Raw genomic sequence first — 27,088 nt, 5'->3', positions numbered from 1 at the left:
CGTAAAACTTATACGGAGATGCAGCACGTTTCGGAAAAGATTTCAGTACATAATATTATATATAGTCGCGTCGCAATTTCACCCGCTTTACAATTATCGTATTTATATATTCAATAAGCATATTTCGTTTATTTAATTTACGATATATAAAATAGATTGGCCGTAACGATCGCTAAACACTAATTTTACCTATATAGTTTGTGAGAAATTAGTTTTTAACTACACAACGCTAAACGAAGTTTATTTGTGAGGCTGCATATGTTTCGGTATGTGGTTTAATTGTTTATAAGGTTTTTTGCATATATCTTTATGTCTTATAATTATTTTTTTGAGTATAATACTACAACTTACAATTACAGTAACATATATATTTTTAATTTAGAGCCTTTGTATGAAAGCGTAAAAATATAGTATTTATGGTAATATTCATAATTATTGTAATAAGAAAAGTTGTTATTTCATATTTAAATAACAAAAAAAGTTTAAATATATTTTTCACATTCAAGCATCATAAGAAAACTACGCACCAGAAAGAAATACCTTCTAAACTTCCTATGTAACGAAATAATGTATATACGATATTACTTGTTATAATCCGCAAATATGTTTAGAATTAAATTAAACTTTGTCAAAGTAAATAGAAAATAACGGTCTTCGATCGAAGTACCGTTAGCAAAAAACGTTCTATACCATATATTTCCGATTAAGGAAAAGATAAAACAGAAACAATATGAATTTAGCAGTATGTGATGAGACGTTGTTATATAAATTCGTGATTTTTCAACGTCATCTTGGCACATATATTGGCAATTACATATACAGACAGAATAATTTCGACCATGTCAATATATTGTTATATAGAAAGTTTACAAGGATATTTTTTCTTAAATATAAGTTATAAAGTTACACGCGTATAGTAGAGGCTTACGTCTAATAAAATGCAAAATATAATAATTAAGGCAATAGCACGATTAAAGCTATACAGTATATTTATCAAAAACTTTGTGCTTAGAGTAAACAACCCCATTTGTGTATATATGCCTTAATCTAATGCTTCATTACAAGTCCACTTCATGTATATAGTGTTGAGCGACTTTACACTACAGTAATTCTTTTAGAGATTCATAAACAAGTATTACTTATAACCTTTAGATTAAGTGAGTAGGTAGGTTAACATATTTCAAACTTATAGCATTCCAGGACGATCGCTCTCTTGGTTTCCAGACTTTTCGAAGAACATAAAATCCTGAAAAAATAAATACAAATGATTATCATCAGCCCGACTTTGCCCAGTGTTGGCCAAATGCCTCTCTTCTCTCTTTCCACCATACCCTTTTTCCTATATAAGAAACCTCGAATATTTCGGTACCTTCGTCGTAATAAAATATAAACAAAACCATTACTTTTTCTTCAAATAAAGAACACGCAATTTATAAATAAATAAATATATAACAGTGCTGTTTTCGTTTTACGAACCAGCCGCATTTGACTTACAAAGATAATTTGTTAGCACAGGAAATGTGTTCCAACTCAAAATATTGACTAGACATTTATTTACAATAGAGCATTAAATAATCTGAGACAATTAAATTACTTTTGACTCAATAACATTTTTTTTTTTCAGGAAGGCAGTTTTCCTAATGAGGCAACTGGTGAGAAGTGGTCGCAACTATATATGACATAGGCCCTGTAAGAAATTCTTAACTTTGGGTCTATAATATCCCTTGTATATGTGATTACATTATGATTCTCCCACTGGAACACAAATACACTGAGCGACAGGTGTCATAGTGAAAAAAATCGTAAACGTTTATTCCAATGAATGTACTTACGATCAAGAAACACGCTCCGAGCAGAACAGCTTTTATCCTGACATCCAAATCCATCGGGAAGGTGATGCCGAAATAGTCACTGTCTGTGAACACTTCGCGCGCCAAGCCGGACCAGTTCTTTGTTATTTTACCGACCTTCGTATCACCATCTTTGGAATAAACCTGAAAAAAAAAACATCCTATCAGTTAGACGTCACAAGAACGAGCGAACATTACAACAGAAAAACATCAAAATTGTAAAATTAAAAACAGTCGTTGTGTGCTTAAAGACATTACAAAAGCAATGACTATTTACATGATGGTCGGCAAAGACCGATGAGATCATTTAGCTTTTTTTCGTGTTGCCTTTAAACTCGAAGAGAAATTAAAATTTGAAATTAAAACATAATGTAGTGAAGAATACTCTAGAACAATTGTGCATCATTTCGGGCGAGGTACGGGCAGTTTATGAATCAAAGACAATGATACATTAAAATTCTACATTTTCCTCAAATGTTCCGTATATCATTACTTCCCAGAATTCGATGCTTATTAGCGAAGCTATAGGAAGAATGTAACAATTGTATTTTTTTGAATTAACCTTTGGAAATAGATATGGACATTAATGAAACTTTTACCGATAAAATACTTGGACGCCAATAAATTGCTAACGAATAATGGTCGCAAAGATTATCTTGAATTTACATTTGAACGAGTTACAGCATTAGATATTATAAAAGTGTTTAAAAGTCTTAACATTAAAAGGACTTATGACCTAGGGGTCTTTCCGTGGACATAATCAATAGTAATATTTATGATATCGCTCCTTATATAGCCTTAATTTTTAACAAGTGTTTGGAAACGGCTTCTTTTCCTGATTTATTAAAATGCACAGTACTTACTTTAAAAGAAGTTAGTAAGTTTTAAATGTAAAAGCATATGCGAACCGTGATATATATTTACAACAATAGAGATATATTTATGTAGATATTAAAGAAACGGCGTCAATCTTTGTATAGATAGATACAAGGAGGAAAGATAAACTAATAACACCTAGTTTCCGACTTCTCAGAGTTAATACATCCTTCCTGGGGCGCGGTATTCGCTTCTATTAAACCTTGACCTATTAAAAAATTTAAAGTTCATGTCGAAAAAAACATCAACAAATAATGCATATTGCTCAATATAGAATTATAATAAAGATAAAAAAAAGCGTGGAATTAGGATTTTTTTTAAATCTAGGCATGATATATAATAATTTATTGACATACTTTGTAATTAAAATGGTAGAAAAGAGTAACTAGTGAGTTTCTTGCCGGTTCTTCCCGGTAGAATCTACTTTCCGAACCGGTGGTAGCTTTACATTTATTTAAACACTGTTACATGACGATTCAAAAGGTCTTATGAGCCTACAAGAATAAAAAATATTTTGGTTTGATTTCACTATTCCTCTTGGTTTCGAACTTGGCCATCCACGTCCAGTTGAAAAGTGTAATTCCTGTATATTATTTTTTATATATGAATTAGGAAGATGAAATTTGCTATGAAGCATGCTCGAACTTCAAGGACATCCATGGACATAGACTACTTTCTTATTTTACACCTGCCGACCGGCCCCTAAAACGCGAACGACACTAAATTCACCATAAGTCCGCCTATTGTACAATAAATCAAATTTTTAGTCCATATTTTTTTTTGTATTATATATTTAAGTATATTAATAATATACTAGTGGGTTGCCCGCGAAACATTGCGTTTATTCAACAGCTTTTTTAAGAATTTCGAACTCTATGACAGGTTTTACAGTACGCACGTTTTACATTTGTATTTTGTTATACGGCCATAACGCCGCCCTCCACCCGGCCAGTGACAATTTCCGCTCTCTAAAATTGATGATTTGTTAAATCGTAACTATTTAGTAAATTGCAATCAAGATTCCTCTTTAGTTTTCTGCACATCTACGGCTGGAGCTCTTCAAAAGGAGACCATAACCGATTTTTTATGTGCAGCTATCGTCCCATAAACACGGGGACAAAAATCGGCTCACGCTATTAATATATTATATATGCAGCAGGAATAACGTGACAATCAATATAAACATAACATAATTTCGATATTCTAATTATATTAAAGGAAAAATATTATTTTAATTTAATTAGTAATCGAATATAAATAACATTTGGGCGCGCTTATCTTGTACCGACCTCTGAACTAGTTACATGGTCACATGTGCAACATCTACACAATAAGGGTCATTCACATGCTAATAAACTTAATAAATAATTCAAGATCAACACAAATATCGTTCATTTTCAGTAATTTCTTCTTGCAAAGGCGAGCGAAAAACTTTTTTAATTACCGTTTTTCTAAATACCAATAAACAAAGATTTTTTTTTTAATGTGATAGATGTCAAACGAGCAGGAGCCTGATTAAGTTTAATTTAAACATATTTTTGATTTTATGGAAGTGTGTTATTTTATCTGTTTCTCGCAAGTGACCTGGGGACTAATTCTACTAACATATAACGGTTTAGATACGTTCCCGATTATAATCCAATTCCAATGAAACTTCGACACAAAATTAACTTCAACTTCGTAATTGAGAAGTAATTCCTCATATTTATATCGGTTGCGATACGATCCCTATTACATTTCGATCTACCTTCGACCGAACCGCACCTGGATATTTGCGTTAGTAGGAACAGCTGAACGGCAACGATTACGATTCATTTCGAATGCGATAAAGTGACAATTTGTTACTAGAATTTGCACCCTGTTTGGTTTATATAATAAAGTTAAGAATTTGTTCGGTCGAACGCGCAAATCTTAAAAAGAAGTCCGGATTTAAATAATTGTTATTGCATTAGTTATTTGCTATAAAAAACCTTTATGATACGAGTACGATTCATGCATTTACGTCTGTAATTGGCTCCCAAAACCGTTTAGGTTTGGGGTTTCATCATGCTGCTTCGATGCGAGTCTGTGAATCCAAATACAGGCAATGTTTATCCGATAGTTTTATGAAAATATAACAATGCTTCCATTCACCCCAGCATGAGATTAACTATCCAAAATAAGCACATTAAAACTTAACGCTGCGGGTTTGGACCTACAATCTTGAGTTATGATTCAGATGGGTATTGTCACGGTTTTAGTTAGTCAATAAATAAATTATATAATAAATATATGATAGTTCGGTACGTACATGAAATTCTACATCGCCGCATATGGAGAAGGTGCAAACTGGTCCCTTGATCCGCAACACTACGTCGCCGGCTGCGTTCTTGATCGCATAGCAGGGCTTACATATCGACCACTCCTGCTCTATGGATCCGATGACGGAGCCCGGGGGCGAAGACACCTCCATGCTCTGCAGCCAGCACGGGCACCAGCAGGAGTCGCACGCCAGTGGCCGGTGTAAGTGGATCACCTGTAATAAACTCCACTTAGTAAATACAAAAGCCAAGGACACAAGGACATTTTTTTTAATACTAAACCCATTTTTTATAATATTTTATAAAGATGTTACTATTTACAGGTTTATATAAAATATTATGTATATAATAATGACAGATTAAATAATAATTACTGCTGAGATCGTCCTCAACTGAACGTCAAGGAAGACAAGCCAACTACACAGAACACATAATAGTGCACAAGTGTGTGCGCTAACACAGATGCACTCTCTATTTCCTCATTCTCATAATCCGACACGATCGGAGAGTTTTTCTAATTTATGCACTACCGGGATAACAAATATTTTTTGCCTGACGTTTGGACTCACGGATACGCAACTCGTACGGTGCATTTCTTGTTTAAAATACCTGATTTTTTGTAAACACAACAAATTGTTGTTAAGATCAAATTGATAAATTAAATACCTCGTTACGGAAATTATCCATAATCTTCATGTCAAAGGGACGCATTGGTCCGCAACAGTTTCTGGTACAACAATCGTTGTCTTCAACGGCATAGTACACTTTTTGGCCGATGGAGTTTTTAACCGTATACTTGTTGTTCGTCTCGAAGCCGACAAAAGCTTCCAGCAGCTCCACCTTCTGGTGAACGACGAGTTGATCAATCATAGATAGGTATTCCAAGCCTGGCGGACAGTTCGAGAGCCCTTGCGGAATAGTCATCCATCCACCTGAAAGTTATTTTAATAGAAAATAAAAAAGCTGTATAAAATTTATTGAATTTACATTATATTTATAAAATATAATTCTTCTGAACGTTTGTATGTCATTAAACGGCTGGAACGAATTTATTTTTGTTTTGAATATTTTATTTGTTTGTATGGCTGGTCTACAATTGACCCCGGTTGGTGGTACTGCGTTTGAGTTATATGATTTCTTTTTGAGCATCCTAAGCGCTGCTCCTGTGAGGCCGAACCTCGACTTAAGACGCCGTTGTGATTGGGAGGGACGTAGTGTACTTTAGTACATCATACGCCTTGGCGTGAACGGAACGTTATGGATGAGAGGTTTACACATGTGAAGAGACCCAAAGTTCCGGGGAAATGCCCGCAAGCTCACAATGCAAAAAGTTTCACTTAGGTCTTTAATTGCACGCATTTATTTTTTTTAATTTATATTATTCATTGAATAGTGTCTGTGGCATTATGTTTCAATGATATCATAGTTTTGAATTACACTGTTGTGATATACATTTCATAAATTAAACATCTAATTTTCCTTGTGATAAATAAACATATTAATTACATGTATAGTACATAACAACCATACTTGTTATTAAGCGACTTAACCTAGATATTATGCGTTAATGTAAACATTACCGATACAAAACAACAATTAGATTCCCTCCACCACACTTATATAATCGAAAACGTTATTCAACCTCCTTTCTTCGTCCGTCAATAATATTTCATATCGTCCCGAACGATTTTCAAAAATTTTTCTATAAAATCTATGAACCGTCCTTTTGGCGCTGGCCACTGTTAACGTTTCGAAATAAACACTCTTATTTTTCAAAACGAAAATTTTCGAACACTTCTTTTTTAAATATCTTGTAATTTTATTTGATTTGTCAGAAGTTAATTTTGTTTCATTTGATGATATCTCTTCGTTCAATATATCGAAATTATTATTGACATTGTTTTTTATATTTTGCATTATATATATAAATATATATATTATAGATTTTTAAATACAATTATAAAACTTTTATTAAGGAGTGAATAAATACACACGATAAACTGACAAGACAACAGTAATGCAATTACCTTACCTATCGACGATACTGGTCTTAAAGTGTTTTCAAAGTAAACATCTTTATCTCGTAGTCGTTACAATTAAATGATTCGAAAGACAATATCGAGACAAATCCAAGAAAATACGTTATGAAGTAAACATAACATACGACGCGTTTTTTTTTTTAACCGATAGTTAATATGTTTATTTGAAATGATGTAGGCAGAGTAAGAAAACCTTCGTCAGTTTTCAAATTCATTCCTTTATCAAGTCGTAAACTCTTAGTACCTTTTGAATCTAAAGCACTAAACAGACAACTGCATATAAAATTAAACTAACATAGTATGTTAACTTGGTTCAAAATAGTGTAACATCTTTGGACTACGTCTAGTGTCGTATCAACATGAAACCTTTTTTTATGGCCTAATTAGTCATTAGAAGATTTAAATTGTCTATATAAATGTAATGACGTGACGTGTGATGACTGGTTTCATCGGCACCGGAAAGTGGTGGTGATTCCTTGGCCTGCGATAAATAATAACGATAGAACCAAAGCAGCTGTCTTAGAACATTGCCGAAGTGTCTGGGAGGGCTTCAGAGGAATCGACATATACTCCCGCCTTGTTGGATCAATGCGACAGCGACTACAAGCTGTGATTGATACGAATGCCGGATATACTTGTTTTTAACAAATTAAAAATTACTATTTATTTTTACTATTTTATTTACTACTTCCGTCCTGCGGTTTCACACGCGTTCCCGAAAGATTTTATGTTTTCCCGGGATAAAAAGTGTCCAATATGTTATTCCAGTACATATTCTATCTGTTTGCAAAATTTTATCCAAATCCGTTCAGTATTTTTACGTGAAAGAGTAACAAACATCCATCCACACCTCAGAGAAATCAGCCAGGTCCATACTGTTAGTAATTTTTTACACATTGTATAACTATAACTTATTAGAATAATTTAATTAATAATATGTCGATTGACTATTTTTAGAATATGTTGTAATATAATATTTTAATTTTTCATGAATACTGGCCGAATGTCTGATACTGGCCGGTAAGAAAAAGAATGTCAAGAAATCGAACGCGGCTGCAGTGTTTTGTTATAATTCTAATTATTTTTTAAAATAATTAGAATAGGCTATTTGACAATGCGAAAATTAAAGTGTCAATTATTGTAATCAGTATATATAATGAGTTTAAAAATGGTTATTTATTAACGAAACGAAAATAATAATTAATTTATTCAAAAATCCATAAATAAAAATGCGTTTTTTTAAAAGTTTGTCACGTGACACAAAACGCTCCTGATTGGTCGGGCTTATGATGACGTCCCTTGCTTGTTAACCTCGTATGCCTACTGTATGTGGATTATATGTACCACAGATTACAATACAGTCAAGTGACGTCACCGACCAATATGTCATTCTCAATCGGTAAAGCAGATTATCGCTCATACTGAGCACACGAAAATAGATCTTAAGGTGACGAACCTTTTCTTACTCCGACTGTACTTTTGGTACAGTTATCAGATTTTCTTAAAATTCTATAAATAATGGGGTTATTATGTAGACATATCATTTTGAATGGACGTCACGACACTCATCGTAGGTAGAGTTATAACACTTATGAAGTTTAGCAAAGATTATAAAAAAAAAAATAATGTATATTTTTAAAAGTGAGCGTAATATGAAATATTAACATATATATCGTCTCGGAAAGTGGGTTGGTACTATATAACGGCCAACTCTAGCACCGCTCGCGCTCATTGGTCAAATCAAATAGCGCGCGCTTACCCGGCTTCCTGTTACACACTTCCGTTCCTTTTCACGAAATCACTCGTATTACTATAAATTTTTCTTGAATATATATTACGAGCTGGTGATTTTTAATACTGTTACTAGCTAAACTTACGGCTTTACACGCGCGAAATTTAATAAACACACTTTCAACCCCGTTTTACCCCTTAGTTTCGTAAAATCCGTTCTTAGCGGATATCTACACCCTATACCTAACCTATATGCTAAGTTTCAAGTTTGTAGGTATTATAGTTTCTGGGATTTCGTGATAAATCAGTGAGTGGTACTTCGCTTTTATATACATAGATTTTAAACTACACTGTTTATGTGATACCTAGCCTATTTTCTCTGTCTGTCTCTGTCTCTGTCGACTAATCCGACTAGTGTTACATAATATTTGGATGAGATGCACTTGGTTACATTCTTGTCTTGTGTACAAAACTAGCATGTATTTATGAGGCCCTGTTAATGTCTGGCCGCTGAGAAAATAAGATTGTGGCAGGTCCATGATTGATTGGACAATTAATTATTGTATCTTCAAAATTATTAAACACTTCCTAACTTTGAAGGTACATTAATTCACAATAACATTATTACTATTGTTTGCTTTGCCTTACTAATAAATCTGTTGACATACTAATGAAACTGACTTAAAAGACTACTCAACCGTCAACAGCTCATATCAGTGTGAATATTCAATTTTTTATAACCTGATTACTCCTATTAACCTACTTATAATACTGTATTTGGTGACGAAACTGACTTGGATTTACTATTCAAGTGAGGAATACTATTTTTTATTAGTCTCTGTGAATGCTTGCAGCTTTTTGGTGGATTAGAAATAAGGCACCTATATCAATATCCTCGTGTTGGCTGATTAGTAGTTAACACAAGAAAAAAGTTAATATATGTATATAATGTAGTCTGTAGTCATGTTATTACCTGGGCCTTGTGGAGCAGGCTGTTGCATCACTGGTGGTGGATAGCCAGGCTGAGGATGAGGATAGCCAGACGCATATGCAGGTTGGAAGCCAGACTGAAAGCCGGGCTGAAATCCAGGCTGAAACCCCGGCTGAAATCCAGGTTGAAATCCTGTCTGCATTCCAGGTAGGGGCTGAGCTCCTGGTGGGAGCATTGGTCCAGGCGGAGGACCGGGATAACCTCCCTGTGGTTGCATTGGATAATTTTCATTGCTCTTTACAACCTCCGGTGGAGGACCATAGCCTTGACTCTGAGGGAAGTTTGGACTGTACGGGGTTGGCTTGTGTGACATGATTTCTGAAAAGCAACATAAAATATATTTAGTTAATAATATGGTTACAATCTTAATTACAATTAACAGTAAGACAATTGATAACTAATAAACGTAGAAACTCATTGTTATCTCCTAGATACAAATATTAGAAGTAGAAAAGATTACAAATGAAGTCAAGTACAATGTATATTTGTAAAAACAATTGAAAATGAGAATAAATCATTGCTCCTTCGGCCATATTAAGTAGTATGTGTAATGTGCTCTACAAGAAAAGATATAAATTATATCTATACATTGAATTATAGATTTAGAAACATTATAACTTTGCTTCTCTGCAGTTCTAATTACAGATTGCAATTCGTTGTTGTGCCTGCATAAGTCGCTATGTGTTTTTTTCTTATTTTTAGATTCTTATGCTATTTTAATCGTTATTTCAATTTATCTAGCTTTCGATGTATGAACGTCACTTAACTAAATTTTAAAACTTTTAAATTATTGAAGTTATCACAAAACTGTTTTTACAGAATGTGCATATTGAAGTATCGATTAAAATGGCATAACAATCTAAAAATAACAAAAAAACACATAGCGACTTTTGCAGTCACAATGACGAATTGCAAGTTCACCACAGTTTATAGTGATATTGAAAGTCACCCATTTGATTCTGACCACTTTTTAAGTTATGTGCTTTGTAATTACACTAGGTCACATTACATGATTAACAATAAAAACCTTAGTACTTATCATTTTTTTTTTATTTGTTTACATAACATTTTTAAGAATAATTATATAGTGTGATTTATATATACATATATTATTTCAAGCTTTTGAATATTACAATGTGTTTTTTATTGTAATGCTTAGTCACATTAAACCCTGATTCACCAATTTCATTATACATAGATACACAACTCTGCTACAGTACAATGTACAATATTATGAAATTAAGATAAATTAAAGTATTTGTGTTAAAAATTAAAGTTCTAAATGTACTTCTAGTCAACTCTAGTAGGCAAAGGTCTAGCTTAATAGTTATTATAAGCTATGCTTGTTTAAAATAATAATAAATTTGAAAATTTCAATTAAAATTAAACTGACATTATTTTTTAAACTGACACCGTTGGTTTATTTTCTTATTCCTTCTATATATATTAAAGCAGAAAACTGATTTCTTAAGTGTTCATTTAACTATTGTATATTGTTACTTTATATCAACTAAAAATATGTATGAATTTTAATATTAACCAAGTAAAGTTTTTTTAAACTTTATTTAATTTGTAACTTACAATATAATATTAAACCTACTATTCGGCGACTGGAAAATTTAAATAATAATTAGTATAAACATTTGTTTATAGTCATATTTTTTCTAAATAAAAAAATAGTGCACATTATAAATGTTTAGAAATTTTAGAATGTTTAGAATATTTTAATAATTATAATTATTCCACTTTATCAACACAATTATCTTCACGCAAATTAACTATATTAAATAGCGAAACTGGGTCTCTAGTAATTATGTAAAGTATATAACATTACGACGTTTATATTATATTCACATAAATCAAAAGTTGTATTAATACTTACAGTTTAGGTGGAGAATTGGTACAACAAAAAGCGATTTGAAACAGTATAGACCAAGAACATTTGCAATCCCGCAGAACACTCACTTATTGAAATAAGATTAAATTGAGATCTATATTGATGAATTTAATAAGAATACAAACTAAGACTGTCTTTAAAACTAAGATTGTCTAAGCTTTTTTTCTAAAATAGATCTAGAATCTACAACTATCCACCGGCGAAACGACGAATTATGACCTAACATTACGTATGACGTAAATATAAATAGAAAACTTAGGACAGAAAAACCTCAAAATAAAAAATGCCGGACCAAAGACAAAACACCTACCAAATATTTTTTCAATTTAAATTCCAATGCTCTTTTTTATTATTATATAACATTTCTTGTATTTTTTAAATTTATATTTATGTATTAACAATTTGTATTTATATTCTCAATACACCGAATACAATTAATAAAGTTATTGGTCTAAATTTATTCTATTCGGTAGTAATCTAAACTTTACAAGTTTTATTATCTGTTTCAAAATGTGTTGTGGTTTTTGAACATAAAATAAGCAATAATTAATTTATATACAAAAAACTATATCCATAAAATATTTTATAATAACAGCTTAATTACTCTCAAAAGAATTAAAATTATTTCTAAACGAAATTCAGTATAGACAACATAATATATGAGCTTCCTGTAAAGTGTTGCTTGAACATTTATTTTTCCTTATCAGATGGAAAATATAAATATTTGTAATAATAAGCTTATAAAAGTTCAGACCAGAATAAAAACAAATATAAACTAAATAAATTAAAAAGATATTGAAGTGTTACTGTTGTACAAATTATTGAAAATTTTAAAAATAATGAATCAATAAATTTTCTGCAATAAATTGAATAATCAACAGTTTTATTTTAAATGTTCCATGTTTTATATAATTACCGTTTATTAACGCGATAAAATTTTAAATATTATTCTGTTAAGATAATGCTTACTGTTAAATTTCTCCTTACAATTATAAAAAACTTCATAATAGTGGCAACACTAGCATCCGGTTGACAATATTCCCATTCACCAATCAAACCGTTTCATTGCAATAGAGTGCATTGACCAACCTGCTGCTGGTGCCAATTCTAGCAAAGAGCGAGTCAGTTGGTTAGATGTTGCTTCCGTGTTTGTACTATCGAGTGTAAAGTGAATAGAAGAGTACCGCGATGCAATCAAAGTTGTTTTGCCACTCATCTAACTAAAATGGCGTCCCTGTTTATCATTTAGTTAACATTCTTTATGTGTTCGTTTCTTAGTGATCGCATCCGAGTGAGTCATTAACCAACATAGCAATGACATTTTTATAGCACAAAGTGAGAATACGTTTCTGAAACGTTTGTAGAAGACTGGCAAGTGTGATTTATACAACACAATAATGCGCGAATTCAAAGTCGTCGTGCTAGGCTCGGGTGGGGTCGGGAAGAGTGCTTTGACCGTACAGTTCGTGTCTGGATGTTTCATGGAAAAATACGACCCCACCATAGAAGATTTCTATAGGAAAGAAATCGAAGTAGATAACTCTCCATGTGTTTTAGAAATATTGGATACCGCCGGCACAGAACAATTCGCGTCTATGCGAGATTTGTATATAAAGAATGGCCAAGGATTTGTAGTTGTATATTCATTAACAAATCATCAGACTTTCCAAGATATCAAGCCAATGAAGGAATTGATAACGCGCGTTAAGGGATCGGAACGTGTGCCCATACTGCTAGTGGGCAACAAGGCCGATTTGGAACACCAACGCGAAGTATCGCAGGCAGAGGGCTCGGCCCTCGCGCAAATGTGGGGCTGCCCATTCGTGGAAGCATCGGCGAAAAGCCGTACCAACGTCAACGAAATGTTCGCCGAAATAGTGCGTGAAATGAACGTTAGTCCTGAAAAGGAAAAGAAAACTTATTGTTGTTGTACAGTGCTTTAATATTTAGTGTGTAATGTGGCATTTATTTCTCGTAAGACTGCAAGGGCGAGGAGGGAGTGAGCCCACCTCGGCTGACGGCCGCAAATCTCCAGCGGGGCCTGGGCGGCGGCGCGCCGGCCCTGATCGCTGGACTCTCGGCGGTCGCGATGCGCGTCATATCACGTTGTTAATATCTTTGATACATACCATTGTCCAATCGAGGTGCTTTATCTTATATTTTCATACTTTAGTACTGGTAGATACTCCCGCGGTAACCATTATCATACAAAATAAACAAAATGTTAATTTCTATGTTCTGATTGGAACATTGTATTTTAGCTTCATTAAAAGATCATGGTTAATTTTATATTGGTCTTCAAAATCAAAGGTGGAATCGAAAGCTGTATTGAATTTCTAAGCAGCTGTAACAATTGTAATGTAAAGTAATATTAGTCAACTTTGTATATAATTTCATGAGATTAATGATGTGGAAGGACAAGGACGGTTTTAGAGAATAAAAAAGCCATCCAAATATGCAATAATCTTATATGATTGTGTAGAGTGAAGTGCGCTGAGTAAGATTTTACACTAAGTCATATTGCAAATTGTGTATTGTGTAAATTATGTTTATATGAGAAATCAGTAATCAAGAAAATGCAGACAATGATTTGTCAGTTGCGTGATTGTGTTTTAAAGTCTACCAGGATTTGTGATAATACATATAACAAAGTATCTATAATAAAAGTTTTAAGTGGGAGATTGACTAGTGAAGTTTTATTCTTCAGACTTAAGGTAACCAATTTGTTTACTTTCAACCGAATATTGTAATATATTTACAATATGTGGCCTCGTAATGCTTCATTTTGAGTTGCATTATGTATTTGATATCTTTGTTTATTTTATTAATTTTATAAACTATTTAAAGCTTACATCCTTTAAAATCATATGTAAATTAGTTTTGAATTTGTCTTTTACAAATAACATAAATATTCCATCACATAAACTATATTTGGCCACAACAATGTACACACATTTCATAACAGGAAGATATTTTGTCATACATTTGATATTGCTGAGACAATGAAAGGACAATTCACACTCATACAAAGTAGTTCAGATTTTTAAATTTATAAATAATATATAAAATTATAATCCTTTTTTATAAATGATATCTACAGAGTTTGTGATGATCTTGTATGTATGTGTAAGTATTTCGAGATGCATACAATATTATTAAATTAGGCAAAATTCCATTACATATATGTTCCATATTTAAATTTTTTTACTGTTCTATAACTGCTTTTGCTGAACATATCAATTACATATTTAATTTGCTAAATGTAGACAATAATTACTTATATCAAATTTAATCCCAGTGAATAGATTACTGCTTACAGCCTGTTAATATTGTTTTTTTAAAACATATCTAGTTTGAAATATATATATAACTACAATCCTTGCAATAATATTTTATATTTATTATCTAAAGTGATAACCAAGTGATTTCAAGGTTTAAAAAAATTATTTATTGGCAGATCTACTTATCATTTATAAAATGATAAGTAGATCTGCCATATGGCAATAAATATTAACAATGATCATTGTTAAATAAATAATTAAAAACAAATATATACAAATATAAGTTAATTCTTTATGGCAGAATATATGAAAAGAATCAAATTAATAATTTGTTTTGAATAGGAATTAGGTATTTTAATTTTTTTTTATATTAATTAAATTTGTATCAATCCTCTTTTTGGCCATTTATGTATAATTACTAAATACAAGTTATAAACAACATTTCCTCCTTAAATGAGTCATGTGTATTTTACTGTTTGACATGTCCATTTGGTTTTCACAATCATGAGTGATGATGGAACATTCTACTTGATAAAAAACCCACAACAAAGAGTGAATTAGATTTTTCGAAAAATATAGCAATAGACTTATTTTTTGTGTAATGCAAACTTGCATGGATATAAACAGGTATCTATTACAAAATATTCTAACGCCAAATAGCAATGTTTAAGCATTACAGGCACAAGGAATATAACATATTAATTTTCTGATTAATATTTCTTGTCTGACTATGAGGGACAGGGAAGCTGTTGCCTTTCTATTTATCAAATAAAACAACAGAAATATGATTTTTCGATTTAGTTGTTATGTGCTGACGATTTCATGGTTATAACGGGATTCGCTGTGTAAAGTTAACGCGGGCTAGTACGAATGATGGAAACGCATACTCGTAAATGGTAGCGTGAAGCGTCTGTTGGACCGTAACGATGTACGCAACCATCTTTGCCCATACAATACTTAACTGGTTCGTTATTGCTGTAAATTAACAGACCATATTATAAAGTATTATTAGATTTTCCCTTCAGCATAAGGCGTGGAACGAATTGTTCGTGTAACGTGTCTTTTTTAAAACATATTTTTTTTGCCTAGTAGAAAATTTCAAAATATTTCTTGTAGTGTTTTTTATCTTATGTTTGATATATTTTTGTACTTAATGCAAATATCATATAGATATGTGAAAACGCAATGCACTTAACACACTTATTAACTGGTCTATGTTAAGCTTCAGAATCACTTGTTAAAGAGCACATAAAGTGAAGGTCATGGTTTAGTTACTCAGTCATTTTGAGCTCTACTACTGTTTAGGTTCCGTTACCGGCCCAGATAAAGCCAATTTACCAGCGCTCACAGCAAATACCGCGTTGTATATTTATTTCAAACCTTTGATCTTTTAAAATATTTCATATACGTGGAGAAAAAATTGTTATCAGAGAAAGAGAAAATATAGTTCTATTATGAAGTTTCAAGGCCTTTTTACGAAGCGGACTGCGGAGCTAACGATATTTGATTTGCTAAAATTGCTTGAAGCTATTACGTTAATTTTGTCTTCAATAAAATTAGGTTAAATGTCGATTTAATAACGAGTTTTTAGGTAATGAATACTGATATTGTAGGTATATTTAAAAAAAAAAACTTGATTTTTATTGAGTGCGAAAAATACAAGAAAATCTGGTAATATCTTCGTTAGAAAACAATATTTTATCTTGACAATTGTAAAAGAAATAATAACGACCTTAGAGATAAGATAAGTAGTTATAATCAATGCCGTGTCCTGTTCGCCGAGTGATTCAGCTTACATTATTCTATTGCAATTTTATTTTCATATGAATAACACATCAAAACACGAATTATTTCTTAGCGAGAATATACAGAGGACGTTCTTATATGCATAATAATAAGATGCACTTGAGTTCGTAACTTGTTATTCATTCAGATGTAATCGAGTTTCATTGTACCTTTACATTAGTATTCAGCTGTTCGTCCTTTCCACCCTTTCAGCGGTTTAAAGCCGATAAGTGGCTGTTTTTATTATTTTAATTATATGTTCGTACCAAACCACATTATTATTATTATAAAGTAATATTAACACTGGTAACACTCAAATGTGAAAGCGTAACGTGGGTAGGTAAATATGAATAGATGTTTTTTTAGACCAGTGATTTTATTGATGACTCATTTAAAAAAAAATAAAACGTTCTAAAAAAATTAAATTCTAGCTTAAAGCTTTTTGTAAGTAAACTAAATTAACAATTAATAATAGGCCCTATATAGGGTTAAAATCGAATATTTCGATGTTAAGTAATATTGTGAATTTAGAAAGATGTTTCAGTTTTGCAGTTTACAAGTTGCAAATTTAAATTGAATGTACGTATATTTTCTATAAACTAGTTACACTTAAAATTGTTTCAAATAGGTAAAGATCTTTTCTCTTAAGCTAGCATTGTTAGCAACTTCTTGATTTTATATTATTTGTATAGGACGACAGACAAATATATATTAACAGTAACAGTAAATAAAAACATCAACTATTATTAACTTGCACTAGAAATGCAGTGCCGGCCATGGGATGTCAGATGTTCCATTCCTCGGGCTTGTTACACTGGCTCAGTTACGTATCAAACCGTTATACAGCAATTTATAGTATTGTTATATGGCACTCGAAATATCGAAAATACTGTACTCTGTGTGATACCTAGGCCATATTTTACAAAGCCTTATCCCTACGTAAGTGGCTGGCAGCTTAGGTAAATATAAAATTTATGACTACGTATAATGTTTTCCAAATCGAGAATCATCGGGTCGCCGTCGACGTTGGAAGAAGCAGAGTCAGAAAATTAGGTATAACAGTGACTTGCGAATGTTCGTCACGACCGGAAAATAATCTACCATTAATAAAGGATAATGAAGGTAAAGAAAACTGTCAATGTTGATGCTTGATAGTCTGTGGTCATCAATATTTTATCAGTACAAATGTTTGTAATAAAATTTTCACCTACTTCACTTTGTACGCGTAGACGCAATGACAATACAACATTTTCATATGAAATTTTTAACAATATTTTTTTTATTTGAAAATAATAAAAACTATGCTTCTAAAATATACAATAAATTAGTTTATTAAATTGTGTTTCCTTAAATGTTTTTATCATATTAATATACTATTGTATGTACCTACTACATATATATTTAATACCTATTTATACAAGGAAGAAAATAAAAATTATCTATACAGGTCATATGTTTCCGCAAGCAATCAATTATTGTTAATTAATTTACAAATGACGAAATGGAATATTACTTTATTAATACGATTTAATTACATCGGCATATTGCTAAATGCAGATATTCATTGATTATTATAGAATCTAGATGTCGAAGGTACTGCAACGTTAATAAATCGCTTGCCAAAAACCGGTCATTTGAAATTTCAATGAGTTCATTTTGGTGCTTTACATTGCGAATAAATATCCATTAAATTTGAATTGTTTATGTAATTATTTTTCTGATTATTTGAATATACATTAAATTTAAATTGTATATTTTGTAATTATTTGATTGCATTGAACCGTCGAGTTTTTTTTAATGTTGCTGTTTTAATCAAATCTATAATTGACTTGATGTTCTGGTGGCTAGATCATGGCGGATCTTGAGATTCGAGATTTATTATAGTACCTTCTTGCGTGTGTGTTATGGTGATTTCTTAGTATATTCTGCTGTAGGCGAAATTAGATCTGAATGAGAATATATTACGATTTATGCAAGAAAAAATGATGTGTTTAGAATACTACAACAATACATTTAAAATTCATATAGATTTTACTTGAATATAGGATACAAATACGTTACGTTAAATGACGTTTATATTTTCATTTTTATATCACTAATGTCTTTGAAAAAGATAATAATGAGTCAACGGATATTTCTTTTTATTTACAATTCGGAGAAACCGACGCCAGCTAAAATGTATTACGCGATAGGCTTATGACGTCATTATTTCATAATGATATCTTATCGATTTCAAATTGAATTATTTACACAAGTTTTAATTATACTTTAGATGTTTACAATAAACAAGAATATAATTAATTGTCAATTTCATGTGCGTAATTTGAGTGAAATAAATTCGAAAATATCATTAGGATGATTACAGGACTGTTCGATGTAAACTGTCTATAGCCTATTCCAATCTAAGAAGTAGTAGAGATAAACAAACCTTAGATTTACATATTCCATGCGATCTGCTAATAGCTCTACTGTATCATGACAAACAGTTCTTGACTAATATATCTTTATTTATAATACAACACTATTTCAAATTAAGAATCCCAATAACAACTTCGTCGACTTTCATGACGCCATTTTTTCACGATTTTATAATAAATATCAAAAATTTTTTAAGATTTATTGCCCAATGATACCATCTTAATTCAATGTTTAAGTTATTTTCTTTACTCCTGTAATTAGAATAGACTATAAGGCGAGGCTTTAAGTAGTTGATACTCAGTATATATTTAAATAATTATATAACATATTATAAATAGTTTTAAATTCGTCTCAAAATTCTTAATTTATTACGTTAATGGTAACTTAACATTTTATATACTATAACCCGCCTCTGACTATATATAGATGACCCATGAAAGTCTATACAAATTGTCTATAAAAAAAACACGATTGCAACAGAGCACCATTTTTATAGCCGGTTAAAAAGTAAGTATGGCTGCATCGAAGTAATAGAGTAGTTTATTAATTCGGAGTGAGTAATGAGTTGGAAGCATAATTACACGTCGTACAGCTGGGCAAGGATAGCAGCGAACAGCAGCATCTCCCGCGCTACTCTACTCGCCACTCTGCTGCGTGTGGGGCGTAGACGGCTATTAATAAATATAACGTACGCTCTGCATTCGTTTCATACTTCACCTATCTGTTAGGTAATATTATTCTAAATGCTTTCATAACAATAAAAATACTCACTCCTTTGGCGTTGTAATGATATTGTAACATCGAGCAATAACAAAATAGATATTATTTTGACGCAATGTTAAAACAATAACTTTAAATTAATTGGATTTTTTATTTTTATTTTCTATAGCGAGTAAAATAATTAAACTCATTGGTCAATATTATGCACGTGTGAGTAACTAATATTTGTTATTTATTCAGCTAGCATGAACACGAATGCTTTTGATAGCCCTCCGTTCTCATGATTCGAATGTTCTCAGGGAACAATGAATGCGGGTGCTGGTGTCTTGTTTCTATTAAATACTTCCACGGCCATGGGTGTATTTAGTTTATGTTCAGTTTACGGGAAGTCGTTAAAAAAGTATGAAAGGATAGGTCAAAATTTGCCTTTGAAATTTCTTTTAAAATATTGTCAAACTGTTTTAAATGTAAAATAGAAACATTTGATATTATGTTTTTAATTAATTTTCATTGTTTCAAACGTAAAATACGTAGCATAACCACGTACCGCAATGTGTTCGTTTATGAATTAAATATAATATAATATATAATAAAATAGAATATAAAATGAACAATTTTATTATTGATCAAAATATTATGTAAGTAGACCAAATGAATTAAAAATCCGTATTCAATACGTCAACCGCTTTGCTCATTTTGTTTTAATAAATAGCACCGAAGCCGGGGCAGATAACTAGTCAGTTATAATATATTCTATACCAAAAAAACAAGTGAAAACTAATACTTAATTCGATTTGCAGTTAGAGTTTTCGTACGAAGTCATTATTTTTGACGTGAAAACATTATTTCTGTTCGTTAATCCAGACTTTTCCCGTAGGTAAACTAGGAAAACAACTAACGACCATTTTTCTGTTTTTCATTTGTTGGTTGTACAATTTTTGTTTTTGATTTGGTTTATTTGTTACGTAGTTGTATAATAGTTGCTATGGTATTTTAAATCATGGATATGTAAGAGTGTGTTACTTATTTCACGTGCAGATTAAATATTCTCTATTTGTAATTTTACTTCCCACACACATATTTAATACCCATAATGATTTTACTTTTATTTTACCTTTGTTTATTTTATCTATTTTCAGTCATCGCTATTACTTTTGTAGTGGTTATGAGCTGATTGGAAGCTTCGTGCGCCAGTCCACTGACGTTGTTTTTTCCTCTACCTACATTTTTCTATACACTAATCTTATAAATGCTTTTTCACTACCAAACCACCCCCACCAAATAGACATATATTTTTTATACTTAACAGCCGAAGACCAACCCTTATAATACAAGCCGCGGGCGATAACTAACTATCTATATTTCTACTATAATTCCGTAAACACACTTTACTAAAACGATATGTATCTGCGTACATTTAAAATACTTAAATATAACAAATTTAATTCTATATTCAACAAGAATAGAATATATTACGATCAAATTAAATTTTTATTTGTGCAAGTATATGATTTAATTATTTATCAAACGGTAATATACCCGTTCAAAGAAAAATCGTTACAAAAAAATTGCAATTACATTTAGCAGGATAACCACAGTTTATAAGACGTTTATTCACAATATTAATCAATAAGCAACTTTAAAACGAACGATATAATAAGTTTTATTCCGTTCGTATAGTGAATATGACCCAATATGCAATTATTATTGCTATATAAAATAATAAAGAACTTAAATTATTAAAACAATATAAACAACATAACTTAAGAATACCAGCAATTGGTTGACACACTTTTCGACACTGATCTTTAAAAGAAATATTTCATGTAAAGTTTAATCATTCTTAAAATTTTTTGTTGCGTAATATATGATTGTCAATATCCGAGTTTTATTTACGTTTAAAATAATGCTATTGCAGTTAAAGGAACTAACGCTTCGTCGAAGTAACAAATTAATAAGCTGATAATAACTACAAATATTCAGCTCTGAATATGATAAAGTAAATCAGAGCAAAACTCTGATAACATTGTTCTTGCATTAGCGAATATTTGTCGGCATAATTCTAAAGACCGAATCCAGTTGTCAGCTGTAGGTTGCGGGTACACTCCTGCAGCGAGTCCTTGGCGAGTTGCGCAAACGCCTACCTTGACTTGTATTACTTGCACCCAACTTGGCAAGCTCATTTTAAACATAATTATAACGCACTACGTATACCTGTATCTACTTAATATGATGGCACGTTTTGCTTTTTTTGCGTCTTGATTGGATATTATGCCATTGGTTATTTGTTTAATAATAAAACATTTTTCTTATCATTATTTGGGTTGGGTTTGTTTAACATGGTTTATACATACCTCATCGATCTAGGAGCTAGCTAGTCTTCGACACGGGAGACAGACAGAAGGACAATAGGATGTCAGACAATGCAGCAAATGGGACATCCAAGTGGTTTGCTTTAACTATAGATAACGGCAGATAAAAGATTTTAAACTAGTCCTAACATAGAATATAAAATGTTATATCCTGTATTGACAGTGACTCAGTGAACCTACAAAGAAGAACATGGCAATATAAAGTATTCATATTTGGCGGTAGAATAATTGTTGAGTGGGTGGTACCCAGACGGGCTTGCACACCGCATTACGTCCTGCCACCAGTGATTGAAAATCCTAATTCAACATTAAATTACACTGGCTCACCAGTCCACCGGCTTGGAAAGAAACGCCTCGGAACTGAGCGGAAGCGGCGATGTAAACTTTTTTTTATTTTAAAAATTAAACCAACGACGATATTTTGAGTATCAAGGTTTGTTAATAATACTATGCATTATAAAAATTAGTTGTACCTTAAACACACAAACATAAATTGATAGTTATTATTCTTGAAAAGTTTTAGAGCTAAGTTATCAAAAAAAAAAATCGAACTCATAAGCATTAAACAGCAAATTATTCCTTCCTGTAAATTATATTTATAGTCCAAGTAACTACCTATAGTAGATAATATAAATAATTCCTGGTATTATCCTCGAATATAGATGTCAATAAAACATTCCTCAAAGTAAGACATTGTCGGACGAGATTTTTTTTTAATTTCCATAATCTGACAATACGTATCAATGTTGCCGTCATAATGTGTCTAAGTACATGATGTTAAGACATACTATTGATCAGTGGCTTTTTGGGGTCGGGTGAGATGAGCAACAGAACACGTGCGCCTTCTGAGGAGCGACACAATAACAAAATGAAAGACGTGCATTGTGTGAGATGGCTCTCCGCATAAAATGCAGCCACGTGGTGAACAGGTTTCGATTTAGGATAACTTTACACTTTACTAAGTACATGATTTAATAACATCTTTTTCTCCTGATAAAAGACACGTACAGATGATTTAAATTAGGTTAGAAGAATAAATTATTTAAAAGAAACGATTTGAAACAAAAAAATAGATTTAGTATGTGTCATATCAATATCACGTAATACTTTATGCTATTATTGTATATTTATAGTTGAATATATTTAACACGTATGCTAATCAAAGGTATGCATGTAGTTCAAAATAAATATTTAAGACCAATTCAACAATCGTTTTTGTTAACTTTATGGTCACAGACGCATCGAGTCAACTTCCGTTCGCATTGCTCTTTGACCGCGCCCGTTTTATTCCTTTTAATTTAGGTATTCAATGAGCTTGTTAATAAAAAGAAATCGGTAACTTTTTTGAATTGAGTATGTAAAATAATTTTATATATTTTCGAATAATGAATAAAAAATTTTTATTTAACTATAGTATGAATTTAATTATGCACGTTAGAAATTCTAAATAAGTACGCATACTTAAGTTCAACGATCCGTGACACATCTGTGTAACTATCTAGAACAGTATTACTGATCATTAGAAGTGAAACTATATCGAATAGTCGATCACGAAACTTTTGTTAACATTTAGTGATTATAAGTTGTACGTGCGTGTGTTCGGTAGCGTTTGTAACATGCAATGTCGAATCGGAGTACGGTAGGTACCGATTGTTAGCTGGTAATAATAACTATGTACGTAGCAGTCGTGCCAGAAAGTGAAATTAAGAATGTGGTCGATACGATTTTCACTAATTCGCTCGCTGACGTTTATTGTGTTTTGCGACTTAATAATTTACGCAATTAATTAACGTGACATTATTTTGTGATCATGAAATTATGACGTCAGATATCTTGGCGAGATACTTGTTAGTAGTACATTTATACAAGTGCAATTATACGTCGCTTCTAATAAATGCAATAACTCTATATGGGTTGATAATTGAGATAGCTCAGCGGTTGGAACACGTGATTCTTAATCGAATGTAAATGTATTATTGATTATTTTATTTTGATTTTCTTAATTTGTGATTAAAATTTACCTTGTACGTGATGCTTATGGAAAACATCCCGAAAAATATTCAGAGGAAAGCTGCACGTGCGGGATATATGTAAATCTGTGTATCCAATCCGCATTGGAGCTGCGTGGTGGAATTAGTTAACTAATCTGCTCTTTGAAGAGGAGGCTTTAATCCAGCTTTGAAACATTTACAAGTTGTTAGTTTAATTTTTCATTTATATCATTTTAATTTTTTCTGTCATATCAGTATCCAACTGGCAATTGAGCCACTTGATGGGGCAAGTCGTCACCACTGGTCACAGAAATAGGTACTGTAACAAATATTAATCATTCCTCATATCTTTAATGCGCTGGTTCAGTCATCTAACCACCTGAGGAAATAGACAATGATGCTGTAAGTAATATTAACCATTCCTCACGTCGGCAATGCGCCACCAACCTTGGGAACTAAGACGTTATGTCGCTTATGCCTGTAGTAACACTGGCTCACTTACCTTTCAAACCGGAACAAAACAATACTAAATATTGCTGTTCGGCAGTAGAATATATGATGAGCTGGTGGTACCTACCTAGATGGGCTTGCTTACCAGCACAGTTTATCATTGCACAGAGCTCTACCAGATTTAGCGAACAAGTTACTAAACTAGTAGCTTAAGTGAACGAAGCGAAAAGACTTGGTTGCTAAGTCGCTCTGCCCAGAAAATACTGATATCACGTTCTTCATCGTCATTTACAATAATACCACTCCGTTATTTATGTTAGAGGTCACATGATTTGAATAAAAATACAATGTTTTGTTTGTGACTCACAGCATTGTAACATTTTATTCTGAGAATGAAAAAAAATGTTGTATTATACTCGCACACATAACTCGATATGAAGAGAAAGAACGGAAGAATGTTCGTTAACTGCAAGATTTATTACGATTCTTCGAGAGGCCGAATTAGCTTTGTGTATCGAACACGGCGATCCTGGGGTAGTTCCTGCTTAATTTTTACGTTCGCTTTTTTAATTAATTTCGTGCTCAGAATTGAAGAAAAATATCCCGAGGAAACCTACATGTGTCAAATGATCTTTTGCCACGTGTTTTTTAACTAACCTGTACGAAGATAGTGTTGTGTCTCGTGACCAGCAGTGGGATATTACTTTTTGGATCTTCGAGTGAGGTAATTATAAAAAAAAAAATACAATAAAAATTGGTCAAGTACGTAAATGATACGTTACGGGCACAGAACCTACTCTTCGGCACGTCAAATTGTAATATTACAAGATAATAATCTATTGTTCTTTCAATACAATTGGGTTGAGTCATATGTTCACATTAGATAAGCCATCGCTGATTAACATTTGACTTAACTTTACCAATGGTCTGTCCCACATCGTATTTGAGAAATGAATCTGTTACATTGATGCAAACTTAAGAGAATTATGACATCTTTTTTGTTATATTTTTATCGTTGTGCCGAGATGTCCCAGTGATTAAATCATATGCCCACTGTGTAGTAAATAGACGGACGAAGATACTAGTGAGGCATTCATTGAAAAAAAAGAGGCCGCTGCATATATAATTACTTATTTATAAAAAAAACAATTTGTAAACAAAACTAAAAACTTTGTATTGCTTGTATCAAAATATAATCTAGTTTGATAATTTTATTAATTATTTTTAAAATGTTTTACCTAGAGCCCCCCATCCCCTCACCTTAGAGGCTCTGGTGCATCGCATCGTGCCCTTTGATAGCCACGCCACTGATCACATAATTGAATGCGAATGCGGGATTAAGCACCACTTCATGTTCATGTTCTCAATTAGAATTTATTCATCTCGAGTTCGGTCGTGAAGGAAAACATTGTGAGAAAACCTGCACATTCATCCACGACGTCCATTGGAGCAGCGTGATAGAATTACCTTTTACCCGAGAGAATTCGTCTTTGTCCAGTTTTGTAGGACATGTGGGACACACTCTAACTAAAGTGACTTTACTAGAAACTGAAATGTCTAATAGCGCGATGACATTCTTTGAGTGATACGTAATAGTGAATGGTTGTAATATAATAGGTATTGCGAAACGGTTTATTTAAATTCTATAAACTAATAAATTAAAAAGATATAAATATCTATATGCCGTTCTTTAAAACGTGATAAGTTGTAAATAATCATTATAATTGCCTAAATTTTCGAACATGTGAATAACACGTTTTTCAAAATATATTCTTGAATTTGAAACTACGTGATATAGGTATAAAATTATTTTGTACGTCGTAATAACTTTTAGGTAAAGAGTGATGTAAACGACTAGCAATCATTTCGCATCTAAAGTCGAGGTTAATTAATTATTTACAAAGTCCACGACTAACCGTGTTATTGATTTTATCTGAAGGAATCTGCTATATTATATACTGATAATGGTAATGATGAGGACATTGTCTTGACCGATTACGGCTACCGAGAGAATAGCCAACAGCATGGCACATGTTAAAGTAAACAAGGTGTCAGAAATATGTCAAATTAGTAAAAAGTTGTAATTGACTATGTCTATATCTGATTGTCTCTGACTAGACTTCTTTGTAGTTTATAGTATTCCAGAAAAATATGTATGCATGGGGTCTACATATATGATAATTACGTATATTGTCAATAACAGTTAAGTAAGACGTATATTTATCAATGTAGTGTGCAAGCAAATGTATTCTTTATTTCCTCACTTTTTTAAACCGATGGAATGGCAAATCGGACACGACCGGAAAGTACCAACGGCTTCACATGCTTCCCGCGGCATAGAATTTTAAGAACTACCAACTGCAAAACTGGTCTACGACTGAGTATTT

The 27,088-nt window shown here is 31.9% G+C and overlaps 2 protein-coding genes across 3 annotated transcripts; one reads left to right on the top strand and one right to left on the bottom strand.

Annotated features, from left to right (window-relative positions):
• Positions 1-450: 450 nt before the first annotated feature.
• LOC113398278 (phospholipid scramblase 1) lies at positions 451-11,905 on the bottom strand. 2 transcript variants are annotated; one of them, XM_064215661.1, is made up of 6 exons: positions 11,670-11,905; positions 9,770-10,105; positions 5,693-5,958; positions 5,017-5,241; positions 1,833-1,994; positions 451-1,246 (listed from the first exon to the last, which is right to left on the bottom strand). In XM_064215661.1, the coding sequence occupies exons 2-6, from the start codon at positions 10,098-10,100 to the stop codon at positions 1,187-1,189; spliced, it is 1,044 nt and encodes a 347-aa protein (XP_064071731.1). In that variant the 5' UTR covers positions 10,101-10,105; positions 11,670-11,905; the 3' UTR covers positions 451-1,186. The 2 variants fall into 2 exon arrangements, with proteins under 2 accessions (XP_064071731.1, XP_026492725.2); XM_026636940.2 differs by lacking the exons at positions 9,770-10,105; positions 11,670-11,905 and adding an exon at positions 6,607-6,915.
• An 827-nt stretch (positions 11,906-12,732) lies between these two features.
• On the top strand, positions 12,733-14,369 carry Rap2l (Ras-associated protein 2-like). Its single transcript, XM_026636831.2, has one exon. The coding sequence runs from the start codon at positions 13,082-13,084 to the stop codon at positions 13,625-13,627; it is 546 nt and encodes a 181-aa protein (XP_026492616.1). The 5' UTR covers positions 12,733-13,081; the 3' UTR covers positions 13,628-14,369.
• The last annotated feature ends 12,719 nt before the right edge of the window (positions 14,370-27,088 follow it).

Source organism: Vanessa tameamea, chromosome 2 (assembly GCF_037043105.1).
Source record: "Vanessa tameamea isolate UH-Manoa-2023 chromosome 2, ilVanTame1 primary haplotype, whole genome shotgun sequence".
NCBI lineage: Eukaryota > Metazoa > Arthropoda > Insecta > Lepidoptera > Nymphalidae > Vanessa > Vanessa tameamea.
This window is presented reverse-complemented; position numbering and strand designations above follow the sequence as displayed.